This window comes from Pistacia vera, unplaced genomic scaffold (genome assembly GCF_008641045.1).
Source record: "Pistacia vera cultivar Batoury unplaced genomic scaffold, PisVer_v2 Contig889, whole genome shotgun sequence".
Taxonomy (NCBI): domain Eukaryota; kingdom Viridiplantae; phylum Streptophyta; class Magnoliopsida; order Sapindales; family Anacardiaceae; genus Pistacia; species Pistacia vera.
The window spans coordinates 78,625-101,147 of NW_022196766.1; the positions used below are offsets into that span (position 1 = coordinate 78,625).

At 37.1% G+C, this 22,523-nt stretch overlaps 2 protein-coding genes across 2 annotated transcripts; one reads left to right on the top strand and one right to left on the bottom strand.

Annotated features, from left to right (window-relative positions):
- The first annotated feature begins 431 nt into the window (after positions 1-431).
- Positions 432-4,369, top strand: LOC116119395. Its single transcript, XM_031405336.1, has 7 exons — positions 432-441; positions 549-725; positions 1,028-1,251; positions 1,343-1,404; positions 2,143-2,364; positions 2,621-2,654; positions 4,268-4,369. Exons 1-7 carry the CDS (start codon positions 432-434, stop codon positions 4,367-4,369), a joined length of 831 nt encoding a protein of 276 aa, XP_031261196.1.
- Positions 4,370-19,664: 15,295 nt separating this feature from the next.
- LOC116119393 lies at positions 19,665-21,748 on the bottom strand. The gene is made up of 3 exons (XM_031405333.1): positions 21,138-21,748; positions 20,824-20,927; positions 19,665-19,982 (listed from the first exon to the last, which is right to left on the bottom strand). The coding sequence occupies exons 1-3, from the start codon at positions 21,660-21,662 to the stop codon at positions 19,718-19,720; spliced, it is 894 nt and encodes a 297-aa protein (XP_031261193.1). The 5' UTR covers positions 21,663-21,748; the 3' UTR covers positions 19,665-19,717.
- Positions 21,749-22,523: the final 775 nt, after the last annotated feature.

Genomic DNA, 22,523 nt, shown 5'->3' on the forward strand with positions numbered 1-22,523 from the left:
AAGTATCTGCTTTCGGGCACCACCCACTCCATCGGTATAGTGATAATTCAACCGTACTTTATTGATCATAAATACGTACAATAATAAAATTTAAAAGCAAATTAATTACACTTTATATGACATGAGTTTTTATAAGATATAGCTTGATTTACAAACTTATTAGAATTATGAATTTACACGTAGATTTGTTTTAAACACTTCTACAATGACAAAAGCCATGAATAATCTAATTACAAGTGTCACAGCGTGGTCAATCTTTTATACTTTTGGAAATCCATGATTCCACCTGTCATTTTTAAACAAATATAACGATTAACATGCAGCTTCAATAGCATAGCAATGGCAATTAAGTTTCCTTCTCAATTTCTCAAACATCAAATCAGATAGATAGATTGAAACATATTTTCTTTCCTGGAATTTTATTCTGAGATATGCAGAAAGGTAAGCATCAAACCACTCACCCTTTTTCTTTTTATTGCCATTTTTGCTTTTAATTATATACTTCTTCATTAAAACATTCAGTTAATCTTGAGAATTTTGAACTTCAGATACTAACACCAAACCTACATTCACACAAGTAATTGTAGCCTCCTCCTTGGGCTTGATCATTGCGGCGGCGATGCATATTCGGATTCGAAGGCTAAGGGATCAGAAAATCATTCCAAGGAAAAGATCCTCACACTCTGGTCATGTTGAGAAGCTAGAAAGGTTCCCCCATTATGTAGGTAAATATTAACATTTCTCATTTCTGAATTCTCATCAGGTGGTAAATTATTATTAAATTAATTAGGATTAATTATTTTTTATGATATATCCATGAGAGTTTGGCCAAATGGTTAGGCAGCTCTCATAAAGTCTAGGATTTGACTTCCTTATTGGCACCTGTATGGTCAAAGGTCATTGTTTCCTATTTTTCAAAGCTTGGAAGATGGCAAATGCAAGGGGGGCTTTGGATTCTAAAAAATAAATAAATTACTTAAATATATATTTTTTTTATGTTTCTTAATACATGTTGATGAAAATGCAGCAAGGCAAATGGGATTTGCAGATAGGAAACAATGTCCAAGTTTGTGCAAATTAGCAGCAGAATATATAAGAAAATCAGAAGGGACCGAGGATGATATATATACATTTTTTTCTAATGAGCCTGGAGCTGACTCTCTATTTATAAAGCTAGTTGAGGAGTTCGAGAGATGCACTCTTAGCTATTTTGCATTCCATTGGAGCCATGCTGATCTTATGATTAGTCAGGTAACTGTAATTAAGAAGATCTAATAATACTTATAGTTAATAAAATGAAATATCATGATTAATCAAAGTATTTATATCTTTCTAATTTCAGGTGTTGAGTTCTGATGCCGAGCCCAAAAGGAAGCTCAAGAACATAGTTATGGCAGCAACTAGGTAAATACTTTTTTCATTGGATCAGTTATAGAATTTGTACTTTTAAGCCGTTTCCAAGAACATTAAATGGAAAAAAAAAAAATTTGTTAATTACACAACCACCCCTGAGGTTTTGAAAATTCTAGAACTACGCCACATATTTTGAAATTGTTTAGATACCACCCTTAAAGTTGACACTGTTAAAAATTTTATGACTCATGAGATGAGAGGCAAATTTGTCTTTTAACACACTTTCCATTGAAAAAAAAAAAACTAATTAAAAGTAGCTTGGGATATAATTAAAAACAGCCCGGCTAAGGCATAAAATATACCCAGGCCAGGCCTAGTCTTCATTATTTACTTAAATTCGGAGATGGGTGGTGAAGAAGAAAATAGTAGGGCTTAAAAAAGCATATATATCCCTTTGATTTATTAGTCTTCAACAGCGCCCAAATTGTTTTCATTTAAATGCTACCTTACGTGTAATCTACAAGTGATGTCATTCCTGATAAATCAAAATATTAACATGGACAAAACATGAAAGACTTATTATCAAATCACTATTATAAAGTTCTAGTGCCATGAACCTCATTTCAAAGTACCCAAAAAAAAAAAAAAAAAAGCATGAATTTCATTGAAACAAGTCTGCAATAATACTATCCTCAAACTATAATAGCTGAATCTCACTTAATCCAGATCCTATGACTATAGTGTTCTTGAGCATTTGTGAAATTCTTCTGTATTTCGTTTGAGTTGCAGGGAACAAAGATTTGAGAGGCTAACAAAAAATTTAAAGGTGGCTAGAGTATTCACTACATTAGTGGAGGAAATGAAGGCAATGGGAATTGCATCAAATGATGACTCACAGTGTACAGAGGTCATGGCTCCTGTGGACCACCGTGATAGAAGTCCAGTACTCCTTTTCATGGGCGGCGGTATGGGAGCTGGGAAGAGCACTGTGCTCAAAGACATTCTCAAAGAGTAAGTATTGATCAACTCAAAAACTGGTGGTACAAAAAAAAACAAAAGCTTGTATTTTCAGTACCCTTCTCGTTGTTCCTAGCAAGATTGAGGTTAGTTTCAGAATCTGTTTACAATTAGGAAAAGTGGAAAAAAAAGAATCCACTAATTTTCTTAAAAGTTTGAGTTTGAGAGTTTCACCCGAAGAATTCATGGAAAGTCATGGCAGTATAGACAATGCAACTCTAACATAGGTTGTTTTGGTGAAAAATGACAGACCATTCTGGGCAGGCGCAGCAGCAAATGCAGTGGTGACTATTTTGCCCTTAGTTAGATTTTATGCTTTTTAACATAAAATTAACATCTAAAGGACTATTTCAAGTTAGGAACATACCTTTGACATCTTGGGTATTACACTACCTGTCAACGATATGGTTACCATACAATTCGATCCTTTCATCATACGTTATCTCGATGAGACGAAGGCATAGAAATAGTATCAACCTTCGGTTACTCTCAATATTATGTATTCAGTTTCTAGACCAATGACCTGTATTATAAATTGGATAGACCAATAACTCAATCCCACTGTGGCCACAGGTTTAGTGTTATTGCCATATACTAAATTGCGCCGTGAGATAACTTCTCCCATACTCGGGAGTGATGAATCCTCTGTCTATCCACCATAGTCTTGATACCCTCCTCAATACAGCCAATCACCACCGTATGGACAGCTCTGAAAAGAACTGCGTTAGGCTAGTGTCAAACTACACCAATTGGTGCACAAGGCGCTCCAGTGATCTCAAGTCTAAGGATCACATGCACCACCATTCGTTAGAGGATTTGTTCCATAGACACTGGGGTTACCATCCATATGGAATCCTCTAGTGGGCCAGTCCAGTGAACTTGCCTTTAGCAAGCACCCATGTGTTGCACTAGGTTGTCACCAAACAACCTTGACAAGTGAGATCAGTCACTACCTTTTGACAGGGTCGTTCAACGCTATGATAGCCTTACCGTATTATCTGTGCCCTTACTTTAGAATAATACTGGGGCTACGGACGTTTCTAAAATGGCCACCATATGTGCTCATAGGGTTCTCACTTTCAAGATCTGAAACACTTGATACCCTCGTCACGGTTCTACCATTCTAAGGACATATATCAGTACATATTGCAATAATAATGATTTACATATAGAATAAAATGCCTTTTATTCTTGATTAATGAACATTATTACAAAGAGTCAATTCTACAATAATTGATTGGCTCTATGGCATTTACTTTAACAAAAAGTGCATGTAGATGAGGACTGTACCCACTCACACGGCCGGGGTTCCGAATCCATACCTCAACCGAGTCCGATCGGCCAACAAGAAAAGAAAAGAAAAGAAAAGAAAAGAAAGAAAAGAAAAGAAAAGAAAAGAAAAGAAAGAAAGAAAGAAAGAAAGAAAGAAAGAAAGAATAGAAAAGAAAAGACAGAAAGAATAGAAAAGAAAAGAAAGAAAGAACAGAAAAGAAAGAAAGAATAGAAAAGCAAGAAAGAAGAGAAACAAAAAAGAAAGAAGAGAAACAGAAAAAGAAAGAAATGCATAAAAAGAAAGAAAACAGAATAGAAACATAAAGCAAAATCAGAAACAGAAAATAGAATATGAAAACAGAAAAGAAAATGCATTGCTTAGAAAAGTTTATGCATTTGTGCATATGCATCATGCCATTTCTACTATCTCGAGTTAGTTTCCCTATTTGTGTTTACATATCGGTAAGTGGGAAACTAGAATCTTAGAAAGAGCCAAGAAGAATAGAGAAGCTTAAAGTAAGGAAAGAGAATCCCGAATCTGAGTAATGGAGGAAGAATAGAAGTATTGTGGGTCTACTTATTGAGCAATTTAGTGCTCATTCCATTGATTTCATTGTTTTTGCAGGTAACAGATGAAATGCGGTCGGGACTAACATCAAATAGCGGAGGAGAATGGCACCACTGTCCAAGATTACTTTGTACTTATTTATGTACTATTATTACATGATGTAGAGATTTGTATATAAAGTAAAATTTGTTTTAGGCCTACTATTACATTCTTACATACATATATATTTTCTATAATATATTTAGTGAGTTTTACTTATATTTTTCCAAAGAAATACTAGTTAGAAAGAATATTACACAAGGTGAGCTCGGAGTTCAGCTTATTGGTGGCACCCTGCTACAATGCCAAACTCTTCTCAGCCTCGACCGGTTTTGCTTCAGCCTTTGCCTAAGCAGTCTCACTCACCTTAACCTTGTCAAAGGAAGTCCCTTTCCTTGACCCCAACGACCACCATTTCCTCCTTAAGACGTTCAAGCTGGGCTTGCTTCGAGTCTTTCTCTTTCTCTTTCTCAGCCTTAGCCAAATCATCCTCCTTGAGCACTATTAGTAAACGATCCAGTGACGCAGCGGAAGAACAAAACATGGACAACATGGATTGTTACTTAGAACCAAGATCTAGGTACAAAATTACAGTTTATATATATTAAATAAGAATCTGCAGATTTTATTTTAGAGTTTAAGAAATCATACGCTCGTTTAGAGGGTCCTCCAACTTGTCTCTGAGCGTATTTTGCTACCGACCTAAGTATAGGATTGAACCGGTGTAGTCCACATGAAAATAACCTCAAGGAACTAAAGAAGGATTTACTGGATCCTTTTTAGCCTTTAAGAACCAAGAAGAAAAATCAAGTATATTTGATTCCAAGCAAAAAGCAATCTGGCATGGAGAATGTTTTAGGGGCTGGAATGTTTTCTTTCTTTTCAATGAATGAAATGAATGAGTTAATTTTTTTATTTCACAAAGTGTGCACTTATATAGTGCACACTATACCCTATTCCATCATAGAATGGGCTTGCGCTCCAACCCAGACACCCTTGTTTCCAAACACCCCCTTTAAGATATTTTAATATTAATTTATCATTATCTCAATTAAATTCAATTAATATATATTTACAATATATATATATATATATATATATAATAACATTTAACAATAATGAAAATTTATTTAAATATATGCGAACAAATATTTAAACGTAATCTCACTTATTTAATTTTAATATCAAATTAAATAAAGGCTACAATCTCAGCAAATTTAATTGCACTATGAAAATACCAAAATACCATTTTCGCCTAAAAGGATGAAAACACCCTTCTTCTAAGCTGGCTCTCAAATTATCTTCTATGTGTGTGACCCATAGGCTCCCCATCATACCGGTCATGTGTAGTATCGCGATTAACACCAATTAATCTTCTCACTACACACAGACCAAGATTGGCCCCTAGCAAGGCATCATGGCCTCCCGATAGATTCAGATTCAGTGAAGTAGCTACCTGTCAACGATATGGTTACCGTACAGTCTAATCCTTTCATCATCCGTTATCTCGACGAGATGGAGGCATAGAAATAGTGTCAACCTTCGGTTACTCTCGATATTGTGTATCAGTTACTGCACCAATGACCTTTATTATAAACTAGATAGAGCAACAACTCAATCCCATTGTGGCCATAGTTTTAGTGTCATTGCATATTTACGTGAGAAACGTGAGATAACTTCTCCGTACCCGTGGGAAGGATTGAATCCTTTGTCTATCCACCATAGTGGTGTATCACTCCTTGATGGAGCCAATCAACACTGTATTGATAGCCTCAAATAGAAACTGCGTTGAGGCTAGTGTCAAACTATACCCAATGGTGCTAAGGACTCAGGATCTCAGTAAGGATCAATACACCACCATTAGGTAGAGGATTTGTTCATAGACACTAGGGTTACCATCCAATGGAATCCCTCTAGTGGGCCAGTCCAGTGAACTTGCCTTTAGAGCAAGCACCCATGTGTTGCACTACGGTTGTCACCAAACAACCTTGAACAAGTGAGATCAGTCACTACCTTTTGACAGGGGTTCAACTCATGATAGCCTTACCGTATTATCTGTGCCTTACTTCAAAATAATTACTGGGCTACAGACGTTTCTAAATGGCACCAATTGGCATAAGGTCACTATCAAGATTTGAAAAAACTGATACCCTCGTCACGGTTTTACCATTCTAAGGACATTTATCAATACATATAATGATGATTTACGCCAGTAGTATAAATGCTTTTATGATCAATGAACATTATTACACAAGAGTCAATCTACAATTGATGGCTTAGGGTATCTCTAACAATCTCCACTTGCACTATAGCCATATTCATGTATTTAATACCAAATGATCTCAAGTGCTTTCAGCTTCTGCTGCGACAGAAGCTTGTAGTGCGATCTGCGGTATTGTCATCAATAGCACTTTACTAATAGATTTCTTCTCCAACTATCTCTCTGATGATGAGATGGAAGTCGTTTGAGTATGTGTCTGATGACTTCTATGAAGACCGTGGTTCCTTCACTTGAGCGATTGCTCCATGTTATCACAATAGATGTCTATGATCAACAATCTTGGAAACCATACCAATTCAGTAATGAAACTTCTTAATCCAGACTGCCTTGGTCGCATCTAGCAATGCAATATACTCAACCATCATGTAGAGTCGTACAAGTTTTGCTTGGAGCTCTGTCCAACTCACTACCCCCCATGAGACAAAATGAAAACCCTGATTGCTACGATAATCATCTTTGCCGTTTGGAAATAGCATCCCGTATCCTCTTACAGTGAGTCATCTTCCCCTCATAAACAAGAAATCTTAGTCTTTTCAAGTACTTAAGAATATTCTTGATAGCCATCCAGTGAATGCCCACCTGGATTCGATTGATATCTACTACAAGTGCTCAAGCACATGAGACATCAATCAGTCATAGCATGACATACATGTGATCCAATGCTGATCGTATGGATCCTCTTCATCCTATCTCTTTTCATCTTGTGTTCTAGGAACAATTCCTTAGAGAGATAAACACCATGTGACATCAGGAAGAACTCCTTTTGGATTCTCCATAATGAATTTTTCAGGACTTGTATTAGCAGCTGACTTAGGCCAAGCAACCTACGCAATCCAACACGAGATCTTTATTCTAAGGATATAGGTTGTTCCCCTAAGTCTTCAGCAAAAGTACTTGGATAACCAAGTCTTTACCGAGTGCAAGTTCGGTATTCATTCTCGATCAGAAGTATGTCATCGACAATAAACATTAGAATGGTACTGCGCTCACCGCTCACTTTTTGTAAAACAGGGCTCATCTCGTTCTTGATAAAACTAAATTCTTTTATGGCCTCACACAAGACGAAATGTTCAGCTCCTTGACAGACTTGAGTCATATTGGATCTCTGCAACTTGCATACCCTATCGCTTGCCCATTAAGAACGAAACCACGGTTGTGTCATATACATATCCTCTTAAAGGTTTCCGTTAGGAAAGCTATTTTGACATCATTTTGCCAAATCTATAGTCTGATATGCAACAATCGCAAGCATAATCTGGAGGATTTTAATCATGGACAACTGACCAAAAGGTTTCTTCATAGTCAATACCATGAATTTGTTTGAAACTTTGGCAACCAAGTCATGCCTTATAAGTATGCACCTTGCCATCTATGTCCGTCTTCTTTTAGAAGACCCATTTACACCTATGGGTGTTTACCCTTCAGGTGGTTCCACCAAGAATATTAGGTTCTGATACATGAGTGCATGCTCAGATTCATGCTTCAAGTCATTATATGACTCAGGATCACAATAGAGTGTCTTTTAGGTCTTGGGTTTGTCTTAGTAGGTAGATATGTTACCATGTGTGAGTCCCGAGATAACCATATCTCTCGGGCTCATGGCGTTACTCTACCAGATTACGTAGCTCCATATGCTACCTGAGGTGTTCACTTTGACACAAGTGGGAGTAACCTCCTCGATGTCAACACCGTAAGCACAAACTCATCCCGTCCTTCATCCAGTATATTTGTGGCTCTAGAACTTCATCGAGTTCTACTTTTCCTCCCATTAGTACTTCTTTAGAAAAAAATTCCTTTTCTAGGAAGACACAAACGAGCCAACCAAAAATTTGCGCTCTTCTAGGTGGTAGAAAATATCCTTTGGTGTCCGTTGATACCCCATAAATGATACATTTACAGATTTGGGTCCAGCCTGTTCGAAAACAATTTCTTAGCATAAGCTTCGTAACCCAAATCTTAGATAAGACAACTGGGCTTTCGCCACCGTTATAACTATATGGAGTCTTATCAATAGACTTTGATGGCATACGGTTCAAAACATAAGTCGTGTTTTAAGGCATAACCCCAGATGATGTAGGTAAATCACTAAAACTATCATGGACCTAACATCGATCAAGTAAGGCTTATTCCTCCTTTCAGACACTCCATTGTGTTGCGGGTGGAGAGGAGGGATGAGTTGTGATTATACCACATTTCTTCAGGTATTCAGAAAACTCTGAGCTTAAGTTTTCATCTCCCGATCCGACCGAAGAGCTTCAATACTTTTGCCCAACATATTCTGTACTTCATTCCTAAATTCCTGAATTTATCAAAGGCTTCAGATTTATGTCTCATAAGGTAGACATACCATACTACTGAAAATATTAGTAAATGTGATGAAAGTTGATGAAATCCATCTCTGGCCTCAACTGTTAATGGACCATATACCTCATTATGATGATGGCCTAACAGCTCAATAGCCTTTCACCTTGTCCTGTGAAAGGAGACTAGGTCATCTTGCCTAACAGGCAGGACTCACATACCTCAAATGATGAAGTCAAAAGGGGTCCAAAACTCAGTTTTGCAATGCGGGTCTTATTACATGACCCAAGTTACAGTGCCAGAGGTATGTCTGGTTTGATCGCTATGTTTAGCTTTCTTGGTTCAACATTGAGAATATCTTATTGTTTTAAATCAAAAGCATATAATCATATATACCTTGTAATTCCAAAATAGAATACACATCAAAATAAAGGACATCAATCCATTAGATATCTCAAATGATACCTCATTATCAAAGCGGAGTATGAAATAATATTTCTAGAAATAGAAGGTAACGTGATAACAGTTAGTAGTTCCAACAACAAGCCATAGGTAAACATAACAGTAAGTCCCTACAGCTAATGCAGCCACATGTGCTCATTTCCAACTTGTAGGTCCCCTTCCCTTGGCGAGCACTCTATTTTGCCTTAGTCCCTGACATCAGTACAAATGTGAGTACCACATCCTGTGTCAATGACCCAAGATGTTGAGGGAGAGAAGTTAATCTCAATCATAAAACATACCGAAAGTACAAGCATCTGACTTCTTCCTGCTTGTTGAGGAGAAACCTTATAGTGTTTCCACAGTGGCCAGGCTTACCACAAAAGAAGCAGACTACTTTGCCATTCCTATGCCACTCCAGGCCCCAAGAGCAAACCTTCCTTTGAGGCTTGGGCTTGGGTTGGGCTGTGGGGTGGGCTTGGGTTTGGCCTTGGCCTTACCCTTGCTGTAACCTTTCCTTTGTTGCCGAGCAGCAACCCAATAAATAGGCTTGGATTTCTTCAAGTCCTACTCTGCAGTCCTTAGCATGTTCAAAAGTTCTGACAGGGTTTTCACCATCGTGTTCATATTGAAATTCATTATGAACGGTGCATAAGAGTTAGGCAAGGATTGCATAATCAAATCCATTTGTAATTCTACATCTAACTCGAATCCCAAAGTCTCAAACCTCTCTATGTGCTCGATCATATTGAGCACATGAGGACCAACTTGAGCTCCCTCAGTTAGACGACTCCCAAACAGTGCCTTCGACACCTTGTACCTCTCATGTCGAGCATTTCCTTCGAAAAGCTCCTTGAGGTGTAGAATAATGGCAGCAGAGTCTCATGCTGCTTTTGCAGCACTGGTGTCATCGATGCTAACATCAAGCATTGAACGCCATCAGCATCATCAAGAAACTTTTGATAAGTATCCTTTACTTCCTGAGTGGTATCAGGATTAGGCTCAACCATGTATGGCTTTTCAAGGATATATAATTTCTTTTTCGACTTGAGTATAATCCGAAGATTATGATACCAGTATGAGAAATTAGATCCATCCAACCTGTTTTCTTTCTCGATTATTGGTCACAGGTTCATTATGCTCATTTTGGTGAATCTAAAATTGCAAAAAAGATAAATTCATTATAAAGTTCATTATTATTTAATATGGTCTTTTATTAAACGATGCTCCCACTATTTTACTCAAGTCAATAGCCCTCACTATTAACTCGGGAAAGCCCGTTGACTTTCCTAGTGGACTGAGATCCCATCCTGCCCATTTCAAACCTTCGCTTTGGCGAACAAGACAAAATGAGTTGATTAGGTAGGCCAACCAAATTAATCCACACCAGTTGATAGCTCCTACTATCAACCTCAAATGTGAAGAAGCCAACAAGCCAATCACACAATCCAATGGCTTTAACCATTGTCCTCAAGTGTGATTCTCAGTATCAGTAGAGTGGACACTACATGCCACCACGTACACATAATATGTGTACTTCTATACTATGCCTAGACTCGTTTATCAAACTTTGCTTTGGTGAACAAGCAAAACCGTCATTTTAAGTCAACCTATCACCATTAAGGAAAACTCCGATGCATTTTAACATCCCACTGGTAGAAGTGCACCCTTCGCTTTGGCGAACAAGGTTTCGATGAACAGTGGTTTGATTAAAATCTTGGTGATGGAAGGCATACATGACTTAATATCCTTTAACTGAGGGTTTGTTATTTAATGTCTTACCAGATTATTATCTTTGTTAGAATGACATTGTTTGGCATGTTATTGAACATTCAGTCTTAGCATGCATTCTAAACATAATATTAAAACGTGCCGGTACATGACCCAACTAAAAATCGATTTCCTCGAGCCTAGAGGAATCGGTAGGTCACCTAGGGGTCCTGTAATAAAATCTTGAGTCTTCAAGTATGATCGTCTCTTTCTTGATCCGTCTTCAAGTACATTAAAAAACATCATTCTAAAATTTACAATAAAATTAATCTCAAACTAATTTTACATCAAAAAATTTAGAAACCTCGATTTACACTTGAGGGGATTGAGATGAGAAGAGAATGTACATTGAAAAGAGGAGAAAGGCAGGAAACGCATGCCCTATTTAATAAATTACAATCATACATACCCAAAAATTTTAAAACATTCACCATAGGTCTAAGGCTCATGTACTGGGCACCATGCAATATACAAACAAGTACATGACATTCATTCAAAAATAATCAATTTTGAATTGGGTGGGTGAATTATTAATTACCCCCTGATAATCTGTAGATCCACATTTGGTCCTAAAGTTTTAAAACTTTACAATCTGGCCCCTATGCACTCGGAAGTACAATCGCTACGGCGATGAGTTAGATGGCCACAGTGTGCGCTGATTAACATTGCGCTCACACTAAACGTGCACTTGCCGCGGCGAGCGCTGATTGCAAACAGCGTTCGTCCTAAGGACGATCGCCACGGCGATGGATTATATCACCGTGGCAAGTGCTGATGTTGTGATCTGTGTGGATGCCGACAACACATGCCGCAGTAACAGATCAGTTCAACCAGCCAACAAAATACGCCAATCGGATCGAATTTTGCAATCAATCTACTAATTTCAACAAAAATCCATAACCAAATATTCCAAAGTTGCAGATCATCAACATTTTAATTTAATCAATTAATCGATTTCTTAAAACATGCTCACATGGCAGATTTTGTGCAGATTCTTCAAGGTAACATGTTATCAATCAAATACATGTAATCAACCATCCATTAAAATTGTAAAATCTGGTACCCAAGGCTCTGATACCACTGTTAGTAAACGATCCAGTAACGCAGTGGAAGAACAAAAAATTTACAACATGGATCGTTACTTATAACCAAGATCTAGGTACAAAATTACAGTTTATATATATCAAATAAGAATCTACAGATTTTATTTTAGAGTTTAAGAAATCATACGCACGTTTAGATGCTCCTCCAACTTGTCTTTAAGCGTATTTCGCTACCGACCCAAGTGTAGGATTGAACCGGTGTAGTCCACACGAAAATAACCTCAAGGAACTAAAAAGGGATTTGCTAGATCCTTTTTTGCCTTTAAGAATCAAGAAGAAAAATCAAGTATATTTGATTCCAAGCAAAAAGCAATGTAGCGTGGATAGTGTTTTAGGGGTTGGAATGTTTTCTTTCTTTTCAATGAATGAAATGAATGAGTTAATTTTTTTATTTCACAAAGTGTGCACTTATATAGTGCACACTATACCCTATTCCATCATGGGCTTAAGCTCCCAAACACCCTTGTTTCCGAATAGCCCCTTCAAGATTTTTTAATATTAATTTATCATTATCTCACTTAAATGCAATTAATACTATTTTTATTATGCAATTACTATATATATTATATATTATATATATATATCTATTATTATATATAATATAATATATATAATAGATTTATATATTATATATATATTTAATATAAATATTAACATTTAACAATAATGATAATTTATTTACATATATGCGAACACATATTTAAACGTAATCTCACTTATTTAATTTTAATATCAAATTAAATAAAGGCTATGACCTCAGCAAATTGAATTGCACTATGAAATTACCAAAATACCTTTTTACCTAAAAAGACGAAAACACCCTTCTTCTAAGCTGGCTCTTAAATTATCTTCTATGTGTGTGACTCATAGGCTCCCCATCATACCGGTAGTGTGTAGTACCGCGATTAACACCAATTAATCATCTCACTACACACAGACCAAGATTGGCCCCTAGCAAGGCATCATGGCCTCCCGATAGATTCGAATTCAACGAAGTAGCTACCTGTCAACGATATGGTTACTGTACAATCCGATCCTTTCATCATCCGTTATCTCAACGAGACCGAGGCATAGAAATAGTGTCAACCTTCGGTTACTCTCGATATTGTGTATTCAGTTACTGGACCAATGACCTGTATTACAAACTGGATAGAGTAACAACTCAATCTACTGTGGCCACAGTTTTAGTGTATTGCCATTGACTAAATTGTGTCGTGAGATAACTTCTCCCGTACCCGGGAGTGATGAATCCTTTGTCTATCTACCATAGTCTTGATACACTCTTTGATGTAGCCAATCACTACCGTATTGACAACTTTGAATAGAACTGCGTTAAACTAGTGTCAAACTACACCAATTGGTGCACAAGGCGCTCTGGTGATTTCAAGTTTACGGATCACATGCACCACCATTCGTTAGAGGATTTGTTCCATAGACATTGGGGTTACCATCCATATGGAATCCTATAGGGGGTCAGTCCAGTGAACTTGCCTTCAGCAAGCACCCATGTGTTGTACTAGGTTGGCACCAAACAACCTTGACAAGTGAGATCAGTTACTGCCTTTCAACAGGGTCGTTCAACACTATGATAGCCTTATCGTATTATCTATGCCCTTACTTTAGAATAATACTGGGGCTACGGACGTTACTAGAATGGCCACCATATGTGCTCATAGGGTTCTCATTATCAAGATTTGAAACACTTGATGCCCTCGTCACGGTTCTACCATTCTAAGGACATATACCAATTCATACAATGATGATTTATGCGATATAGTATAAAATGCCTTTTATTGATCAATGAACATTATTATAAAGAGTCAATTCTACAATAATTGATTGGCTCTAGGGCATTTACTCTAACAAGCACCTCTGCTTCTTGCCACCCTTGATGAGTACCTGCCAACATGGGATATCTCTCATCATAAAGCAGCTTGGTCGCTAGGCAAGCCTAAGAAAAAAAATGAGAGTTAGCGAGGAATAAAGAGACGCATATATACAAAAGGGAAAAGAGGGCGAACTACTGATACGTTGGTCATATAGCTGTACACCCAATTCAACAGCTATGGAGGAGATGAATCTCTGATGCCTGTATAAGTTCACTGGGTGATGACATCTGTAACCGCTAAGGCCCCAACACCGATATGTTCGGGGAGTTGGTCAATTATTGTGTCGAGCGCAACTCAAGCTGCCTCATCCATCAATTTGCCTTCTTGCGGAGGCGAGCTTGATTTATTTCCTATGGGAATGATAGCTTTGCTCATGGGAATGGATTTCTTCTTGGTCAAGTCTTTGGCCGTATGTAACGCCCACATGGAGGTACGTAATTTAATTTATGTTCTTATGCCTTTAGTTGATTTTTGCTAAGGTTATTTTAAGGAAAATGTGAAGAAAATGCCTTAAACTTACATTAAGGGTAAAATGGTCTTTTCACTCAAAATTAGTTGAAATTGTGGGGAGTGAAAAGAGATAGAATTTCATGGAGAATGTAATAAAAATGAGGGATTATGGTAATTGACTAAAGGACATAGATGGAATTTTAAAGAAAGTGCAAGGGCAAAATGGGAAACTAATATATAATTTCACTCTTCAATTTTATGTTATATCAAATTGAAGAGTGAAACCCTAGCCACTCTTACCCATTTGCACGCCACTTTTACCTCCATATTCTCTCAAATTCTTCAATTCTTCTTCAAANTAGGCTAGTGTCAAACTACACCAATCGGTGCACAAGGCGCTCCGATGATCTCAAGTCTAAGGATCACATGCACCACCATGCATTAGAGGTTTTGTTCCATAGACATTGGGGTTACCATCCATATGGAATCCTCTGCTGGGCCAGTCTAGTGAACTTGCTGCGGTGTAATCGCCTACAACAAGCACCCATGTGTTGCACTAAGTTGTCACCAAACAACCTTGACAAGTGAGATCAGTCACTGCCTTTCGACAGGGTCGTTCAACACTATGATAGCCTTACCGTATTATCTGTGCCTTTACTTTATAATAATACTGGGGGTACGAACGTTTCTAGAATGGCCACCATATGTGCTTATAGGGTTCTCACTATCAAGATTTGAAACACTTGATACCCTCGTCATGGTTCTACCATTCTAAGGACATGTATCAATACATATTGCAATAATAATGATTTACGCAATATAGAATAAAATGCCTTTTATTGATTAATTAACATTATTACAAAGAGTCAATTCTACAATAATTGATTGGCTCTAGGGCATCTACTCTAACAGACTATACCCAGAATTAGAGAATTCAGTCACAAGGCCAAGGCTCCAAATCCATGCCTCAACTGAGTCCGATCGGCATGAATAGAAAGAAAGAATAGAAAAGAAAGAATAGAAAGAAAGACTATAAAAGAAAGAAAGAAATAAAGAAAATAGAATAAGAAAAATAGAAAAGAAAATGCATAATTCATAAAATGCATAATTTATGCATTTATGCATTTGCATCATGAATATGCATAATACCATGCTCATTATCATAGGTAGTGAAAAATTTAGAAAACAGAGAGCAAAACAGAGAAAGAATAGAGAAAGAACAGAGAGAAGAATAGGGAAAGAATAGATAATAATCGGGAAATGTGATGTAGGAAAGAAAATTTGGAATTTTAAGCAACGGAGAGAGAGAGAAGGGTAGCATAGTGGGTTTACTTACTGAGCCATTAGTGCTCACTCCGTTGTTTTTAATGTTTTGCAAGGAATAGGTAAGTTACGGTCGCTCGGAACGTCACGCAGTGGAAGGGTCGGGCTACTCTGTCAAGTTGCTATTTTTGAGAACATTTTGTAAATATTTGTATATAAAGAAAAATTAAATATGGGCCCATATTTATTACTCGTATATATATGTGTATTTTCTTATATATATTTTTAATGAGTTTTAGTGATTATTTTGCGAGTATACTAGCTAGAAAGAAAGCATTACACCATAGACTTCTTAGGGCCATCGATTTGCCCTGCAGCCTTTTTGCTTGAGCCACCTTGCTGCTCGACAACCTTCTATTTTCTTGAGCCCTCCTGTGGCTCGGTCTGCTTCTTTTTGCTAGAGCCCTCATACTGCTCTGGCATCTTTTTCTTGCTCATGCCATCATGCTACTTGGGCGCTTTCTATTTCTCTGAGCCTCTAATTGGCTAAGAGGTTTTCTTCACCAGGCTCTTTTAAGGCTTAAAGGCACCCTTCTCCTTGACTGCCTTGGAGGTAGTCGCGAACTTCTTGGCACTTGGTCCTTCCCCAAGCTTTCCACAATTGTGTTTGAGGACCAAGGGCGAGACACCCTACTGGACTGTTTCAGTAATGTCAGTAGGCTGCTTCTTCGCCTAAGCGACTGACGATTTCTTGGCAGCCTCGGGCGTTACCGTTTTCTTCTTTAGGCCCTTTGGTTTCTCAACCCACATATCTACTAAGGAAGGAACGAGCAATCAACAACCCAAAGAAAAAAAAAAAAAAAAAGAGCAAGTAAACACTTACTTTTCAAGAATAGTGTTGAATGTGGCTTCGTTCGTGCAAAAGTAGTACGCCCTCAATTGAGGAAGCGAGATAATCTCATTGACGATGCGCTCCCTCTCGGAGAGATTGCTGAAGCATTGAAATCACTTAAGCTCGCTGTGGGGAGAAAATTTTACTTGACATTTACTGCAAAGCAAAGAAATTCAACCAATTCAACATTGTAGCTTGGAAACACTCTTTGCATACACAGGGATAGAAATCTTACTAGCTTTTGAAGCAAAGACGCTGGTCTCCCCGACCTTATAAAAGAAAAATTATGAGTCCCAATATGGAACCTTCTTTGGAACGTCAACCAAACAGTTAAAATGTACTTTCCTTACCTTGGAGAGGTAGTACGTTTGATATTGTCCCTTTGTTAACCTATACAAATGGACAAGTTCCTCTATAAATGACTTGTCTAACTCGCTATTTGGTATGCTATGTACAAACCTACAGTTATAATATATGAGTTTGCCGACAGTTGGAGAGGGATGATGTCGAATCGTCTCAAAACACTATCGATGAAATGATAGGCAGGAATAGACAGTCCGCACCTTAGAAGGGACTCAGAGACTGCCACGTAGCTTGTGGGGGGATTCTTTCGAGAGAACCCTCCCAAAACACTCAAGTTAAGTTGAGGTGCATAAGTCTCATTTATGCGGCTTCGATCCTTGACCCCAATCAAAGATTGTGGTTCCTTGCATGACCTATGGACCGGAGATCACTTCAGCTAGGCAACCTCCACAGAGGCATGGTCGAAGAGCCTACCGCATCAAGGTCCAAAGTCTGTGCCACGATATCCGCATAAACCTCAGGGAGTATGCCCCTAAGGACTGTCGACCTCGTTGGGGAATCGAAAATATGATCAATGGAATGGCTACTTGACGAGGACATTATTATAACTCACTTTTGGGTACCTGAAATAGAAGCGAACATGTTTCAAAGCTTGAAATTTTCGTGACCTATCCACACTTTTCTTTTAGTTCAAGCACCCAAGGTAGCTTGCGTCGGACAATAGACACACGCGTCCTACCAGGGTTTTGATGGTTGCCACCATAAACCCTCCTTAACCCTAGGAGTATTGGGGAGACATTCAAAAACCCTAGCAAAGCTCTAAGAAGCTCAATGTGGCCACGACAATGGCCACCCTTAATCGTAAAAAGGCATAAAAGTAATTAAAGAAGGGGAAAGAAACCTTACCAAAGTTAAAAGATGGAAGAAACTCGCCGGAAGAGCACCATGAAAGCGAAAAAGTAGCGACGAAATAAGCACATTAAATTCTAAACTTTTGCAAAGTGTGAAGAAGTTTTGACGATGATTGCCCGCTTTTATAGTGGCTTGCATGGGAGACAAAAGGCCGGGGTACGATCATAGCCATCGATCTACAATGAATCTTAACCCTTCATTCATCAAGCAATCTTGGCCCTTGGACATGGCCACATGTCAATCATCCGCGAGGGGTGATCAACCGTCAGACTACCACAATCATAACCGTCACTGCACGTCACCTCAACTTTGCACATGGACAGCTATAGTCGCCCACGGGCGACAAAAAGTAACTGCCAAAGGTTACCCCATTTAATGTGACATGATCAAGTGGAATTTACACAAATACCCATTCTTTTCAAATTCCGAGTTTGTTAAGAATATCATAAATGAGAAAAGGTCAAGTGTTGAGTACGTTGACTGGTGATTAGTCCGACTTATGAAGCTCGATCGAATCTGCATTTAGTGCCCTACCGATGAATACTGAGCTTGATATCAAATTGAGCAATAGTCTTCGAAGCTCGAAACGAGCATTGAACACTAGCTGGCAGACGTTGTGTGTGATTTTTCCTTTAAGCTCAGAGAATTGCGAGGTTATAGCTCGATCCAGAATCAGCTCAACTCAATGGATTGTTCGACCCAGCATAAGCTCGTCGAGTTGTAGCTCGACCTAGCACAAGCTAGTCGTGACCAATCCTTATAGTTGATCAACCAATTCACAGATAACTTCAGATCTTGGGTATCTCGGAAGTGATCAAATTGACAACAATCTTGGCGTAATTACAACGCTCAATCGCAAGAATATCATAATTGCATTTCAAACTTAATTGTAATCCCTTTATTTTCGCTATTTCCTTTGTACGACTTCTGTATATAAACCCCCTTTAACAACGAGAATGGGGTTAGCAAATTATTCTAGGATTGTTATTGTAAGCTTTCATAGCAAATACAAGAACAGTGGACGTAGGCTCAAGAGTGCAACTCGCTGAACCACTTTAAAAACTTTCTTGTCATTTTCTTTACTGCATTTACTGTTTATTCATTGCTAGTTACCCATAATCACGCACACCTCAGTTCCAATACTGTCGAGGTCTATCGAATCGCTCTAGTTGGTGTATTTTTGCATCAACAATAGATAATATCACAATAACATAAGTTTGATTAAAATTTTGATATTGTTGTGTATATGTATTATGTAAATGACTAAATGTTAATGTTAATATATATATTAACATTAAAAAAAAAAATAACTAATTAAGGGGAGGAAATAATCCCCCGTTCGGGGAATCCCTAGGGAAAAGACCCTGCGAAGATTGCCAACCTGTTCGGAGGGGAAATTCCCTACGGATTGTTATGTATGTGAAAGGTTGTGTAAAACCGTATAAATAGAACACAAGAGTTCTAATTCTTACACAACTTTAAGCCTCTCTCATTCAATTTACTATTGTCTCAAATTATCTCTTACAATATTCTTGTCCTTTCTCCTACATTCATACATTTTCCTATTAGAGTGCTTTAGGAGAATACTTCATTAATTCTAAGTACCGAAACAATATATATAAAAAAGTTTGAGATAACACACATGAGATGGTTTTTAACAATTATTTTCTAATCGCATAAAAGAGCCAGCAATTATATATATTGAGCATCCTACCGTGTTAGTACTCGTTATCCTGGAGAATGTACTGCATTCAAATTCAACATATAAAATGAATAAACAACATTAAGCAAATTAAAAACATGCATGGGGTAAATGTTCGAGGAAATTAAATAAATTAAGATAACTAAGGGGTGGGTTTTTAATTAAAGTGGGAGATGGTGATGATTAGGAGTATATGGAGAATAGGGCGAGGCAGCCACAAATGAAGGAGTACCAAAACCACCAATATGCGCGGTGGTTGGTGTCCTTGGGGTCACGGGGCTTTTTGATCTTGACATCATATTGGTGCTGCGTCCATATGCTCTGTCGCCACTCCTTGGTCCTTTCTCTGCCCACTTCAGCTCAGCCTGTTTCACCATATTTGGGTACCTCGAACAACACCCTACCTTTCCAGCTCTTTTTATGTACCTGCATGTGTATCAAAATTAGCATATTAATCCAGATAGAGTTGTTGTTTTTCTCTATTAAATTTATTTTCGAGGATCATACTGATTTTTGTGGAAGGAGTAAAAATTAATTTTCGAACTGAAGCATGAGCTGAACCTTACATATTTTATTAAAACTAGAGATTAAAAATACGGGTGTTCACCTTCGCGATCGAGGCAAGAGTTTGGACGGCCTTGTCTTGTCTATATTTAACAAATTCTTTTAAAAAATTTTAAAAGTCATAATAGGACCACAAAGAAAAAAAAAAAAAAAAAAAAAAAACCTCCATAAAACTGAGTGTCTAATATTGCTAGATTTTAATCATTTAACCTGACACTAATCATTGAGAAAGAAAAAAAACGGTGGGGTAAATATTGTTGATTTATTTAACTTTTTACCTTAAAATAAAAGGCATACATATATCTTTCCCTTTTCAAAACATTCGTTGACCTTTAAGAAATCATCCGTGGATTGCATCTAGGAATACGGTTCTAAGACTGTATTAATATTTTTTGAGACATCCTCCATCATTAGAAAATTTAAGGGAGGTTCTTTAATGATGGAGAGGAAGATTACCTATATTTTAAAAAGAGAAGGGGTATTGGAAAAAAAAAAAAAATAATAAAAATAAAAAATAAAAAATAAAAAATAAAAAATAAAAAATAAAAAAACCATGAATGATTGAAGTGAGTTTTGACTTCAAACATAATGTTTACAACTTGAATATTTAAACAGTTTTTGACGTCTTACTAAAACTATTAAGAATGGATCCTTGAAAGCACTAATTTAAAATTGAAAGAAAATACATTATATTATATGTTACCTCTGGCTGAATCTTCTCCCTAAACACTGGACGCACTTTCTCCCTTCTGTCATCTCTCCCATCCCTGCACTCACACACTCCCTGCAATATACTCTTCCGCAAACCTGCACATATATTAAAAACATTACATTTGTATTTGTTTAAAAATCCTTCTGAGGTTTTGAATTCATATACACATCTATTTAATAACCATATTATATAATTATAATTGAGATTATACTAATTTTATTAACCAACAATAATCAAAACTTTGAAGTTTGTTGAGGTCAAATAAAATAAAATTTAATCAGGAGAGAGGATCCTGGTGAACATACCAAACATCGATGGCGGAATATGTAGATGTAGGTGCAGCAGATTGTGCAAATGTTGGAGTGTGGAATCCCCGGACGGCGGCATTGACCTCTGTCTTGATATGTCGAAGCCATGCTCATCACACTCGCATCATCATACGGCATACTACTCTCCACTGCATGCCTAAATTCAGCACGTTTCTTGGGACTAATCGAATGCCTACGATGCTCTTCCTCACCGTAACGATGAATTGGTGATATTGCATGCCCACGATGACCCTTATGAGAGTCAACAATGCTATCTAATCCTTTACTGAAATCAAGGCTGGGTAATTTGTTTAAAGGTAATGAGCTATGTTTTGGGGTTTTGACTTCTTGGATTTGTTCCAAAAGTAGTGTTGAGTTTTTCTTTTCTAGTGCTGATACATTTGAGGTTTGTTTTACTTCTGCTAGGTCTTGAAAAGTGAGGTTAACTGAGTCATCTGGAATGCCTAGGTACAAATCTTCAAGCTCTCTTCTTGCTTTAGCTAAGGTTGCTTTGTCACCCATTAGACACTTCCTATGAGGCTAACTGATTTCTCAAATTAAAGGAAGGAGAGAGCAAAGAGGGAGATCGAGAAGAAGAATTAATTGTTTCTAAGTGAAGATGAAAGGGGATGATAATTATTAGGTTCCACTGGAAATGGAGAAGTTTATAAAATGCTAATTAACATGTAAGGCCGGACAATGACGATATATATAATGAACCAAGTATATTTATGTTTCTTGCCATCAAAGATTTCAATACATTGTCAAAGTCTTCCAACTTGACATATTTAACTTGATACCCATGTTAATATAATTTCATTTAATTTATCAATTCATTTGATTAAAGAGAAAGAAGAAAAATGTATTTCTTTTGTTTAATGTGGACTGTGGGATGAAATCTGCCTAATTAAATACTATATCATGTGTATATCAGGCCATCAAAGAAATTCCTACTATATATTATTACTAAAATTATATATAGTAATAATAAGGATTTATACTATATGAGATGACTAGAATAGATCAACCATAACATTATTGCATAGAACATTGGCATAGATATGTATTTATTATTTTCCTATTATTTGTGCTGACAAATGTTAATAGAATGATTTGTAGTCTTAAAATAGAACGTGATTTATGTAAAAATAATATAGTTTTGGTTTTGTTGAGTAGGTAATTTCAGCAAAACAAACATTTTTTTTTTTTTACTTGATTAATATTAGTGACTTAAAATAGATATTTCTCTTCATTTACTTCACAAATATAATAGATATATATTAATACCAAAAAGAAAAAAAAAAAAGGTTTACCATTAGGTAATTGCGGACTGCTGTCATCGATGAAAACAATTATGTTTAGACAAATAATATTTTTGTAACA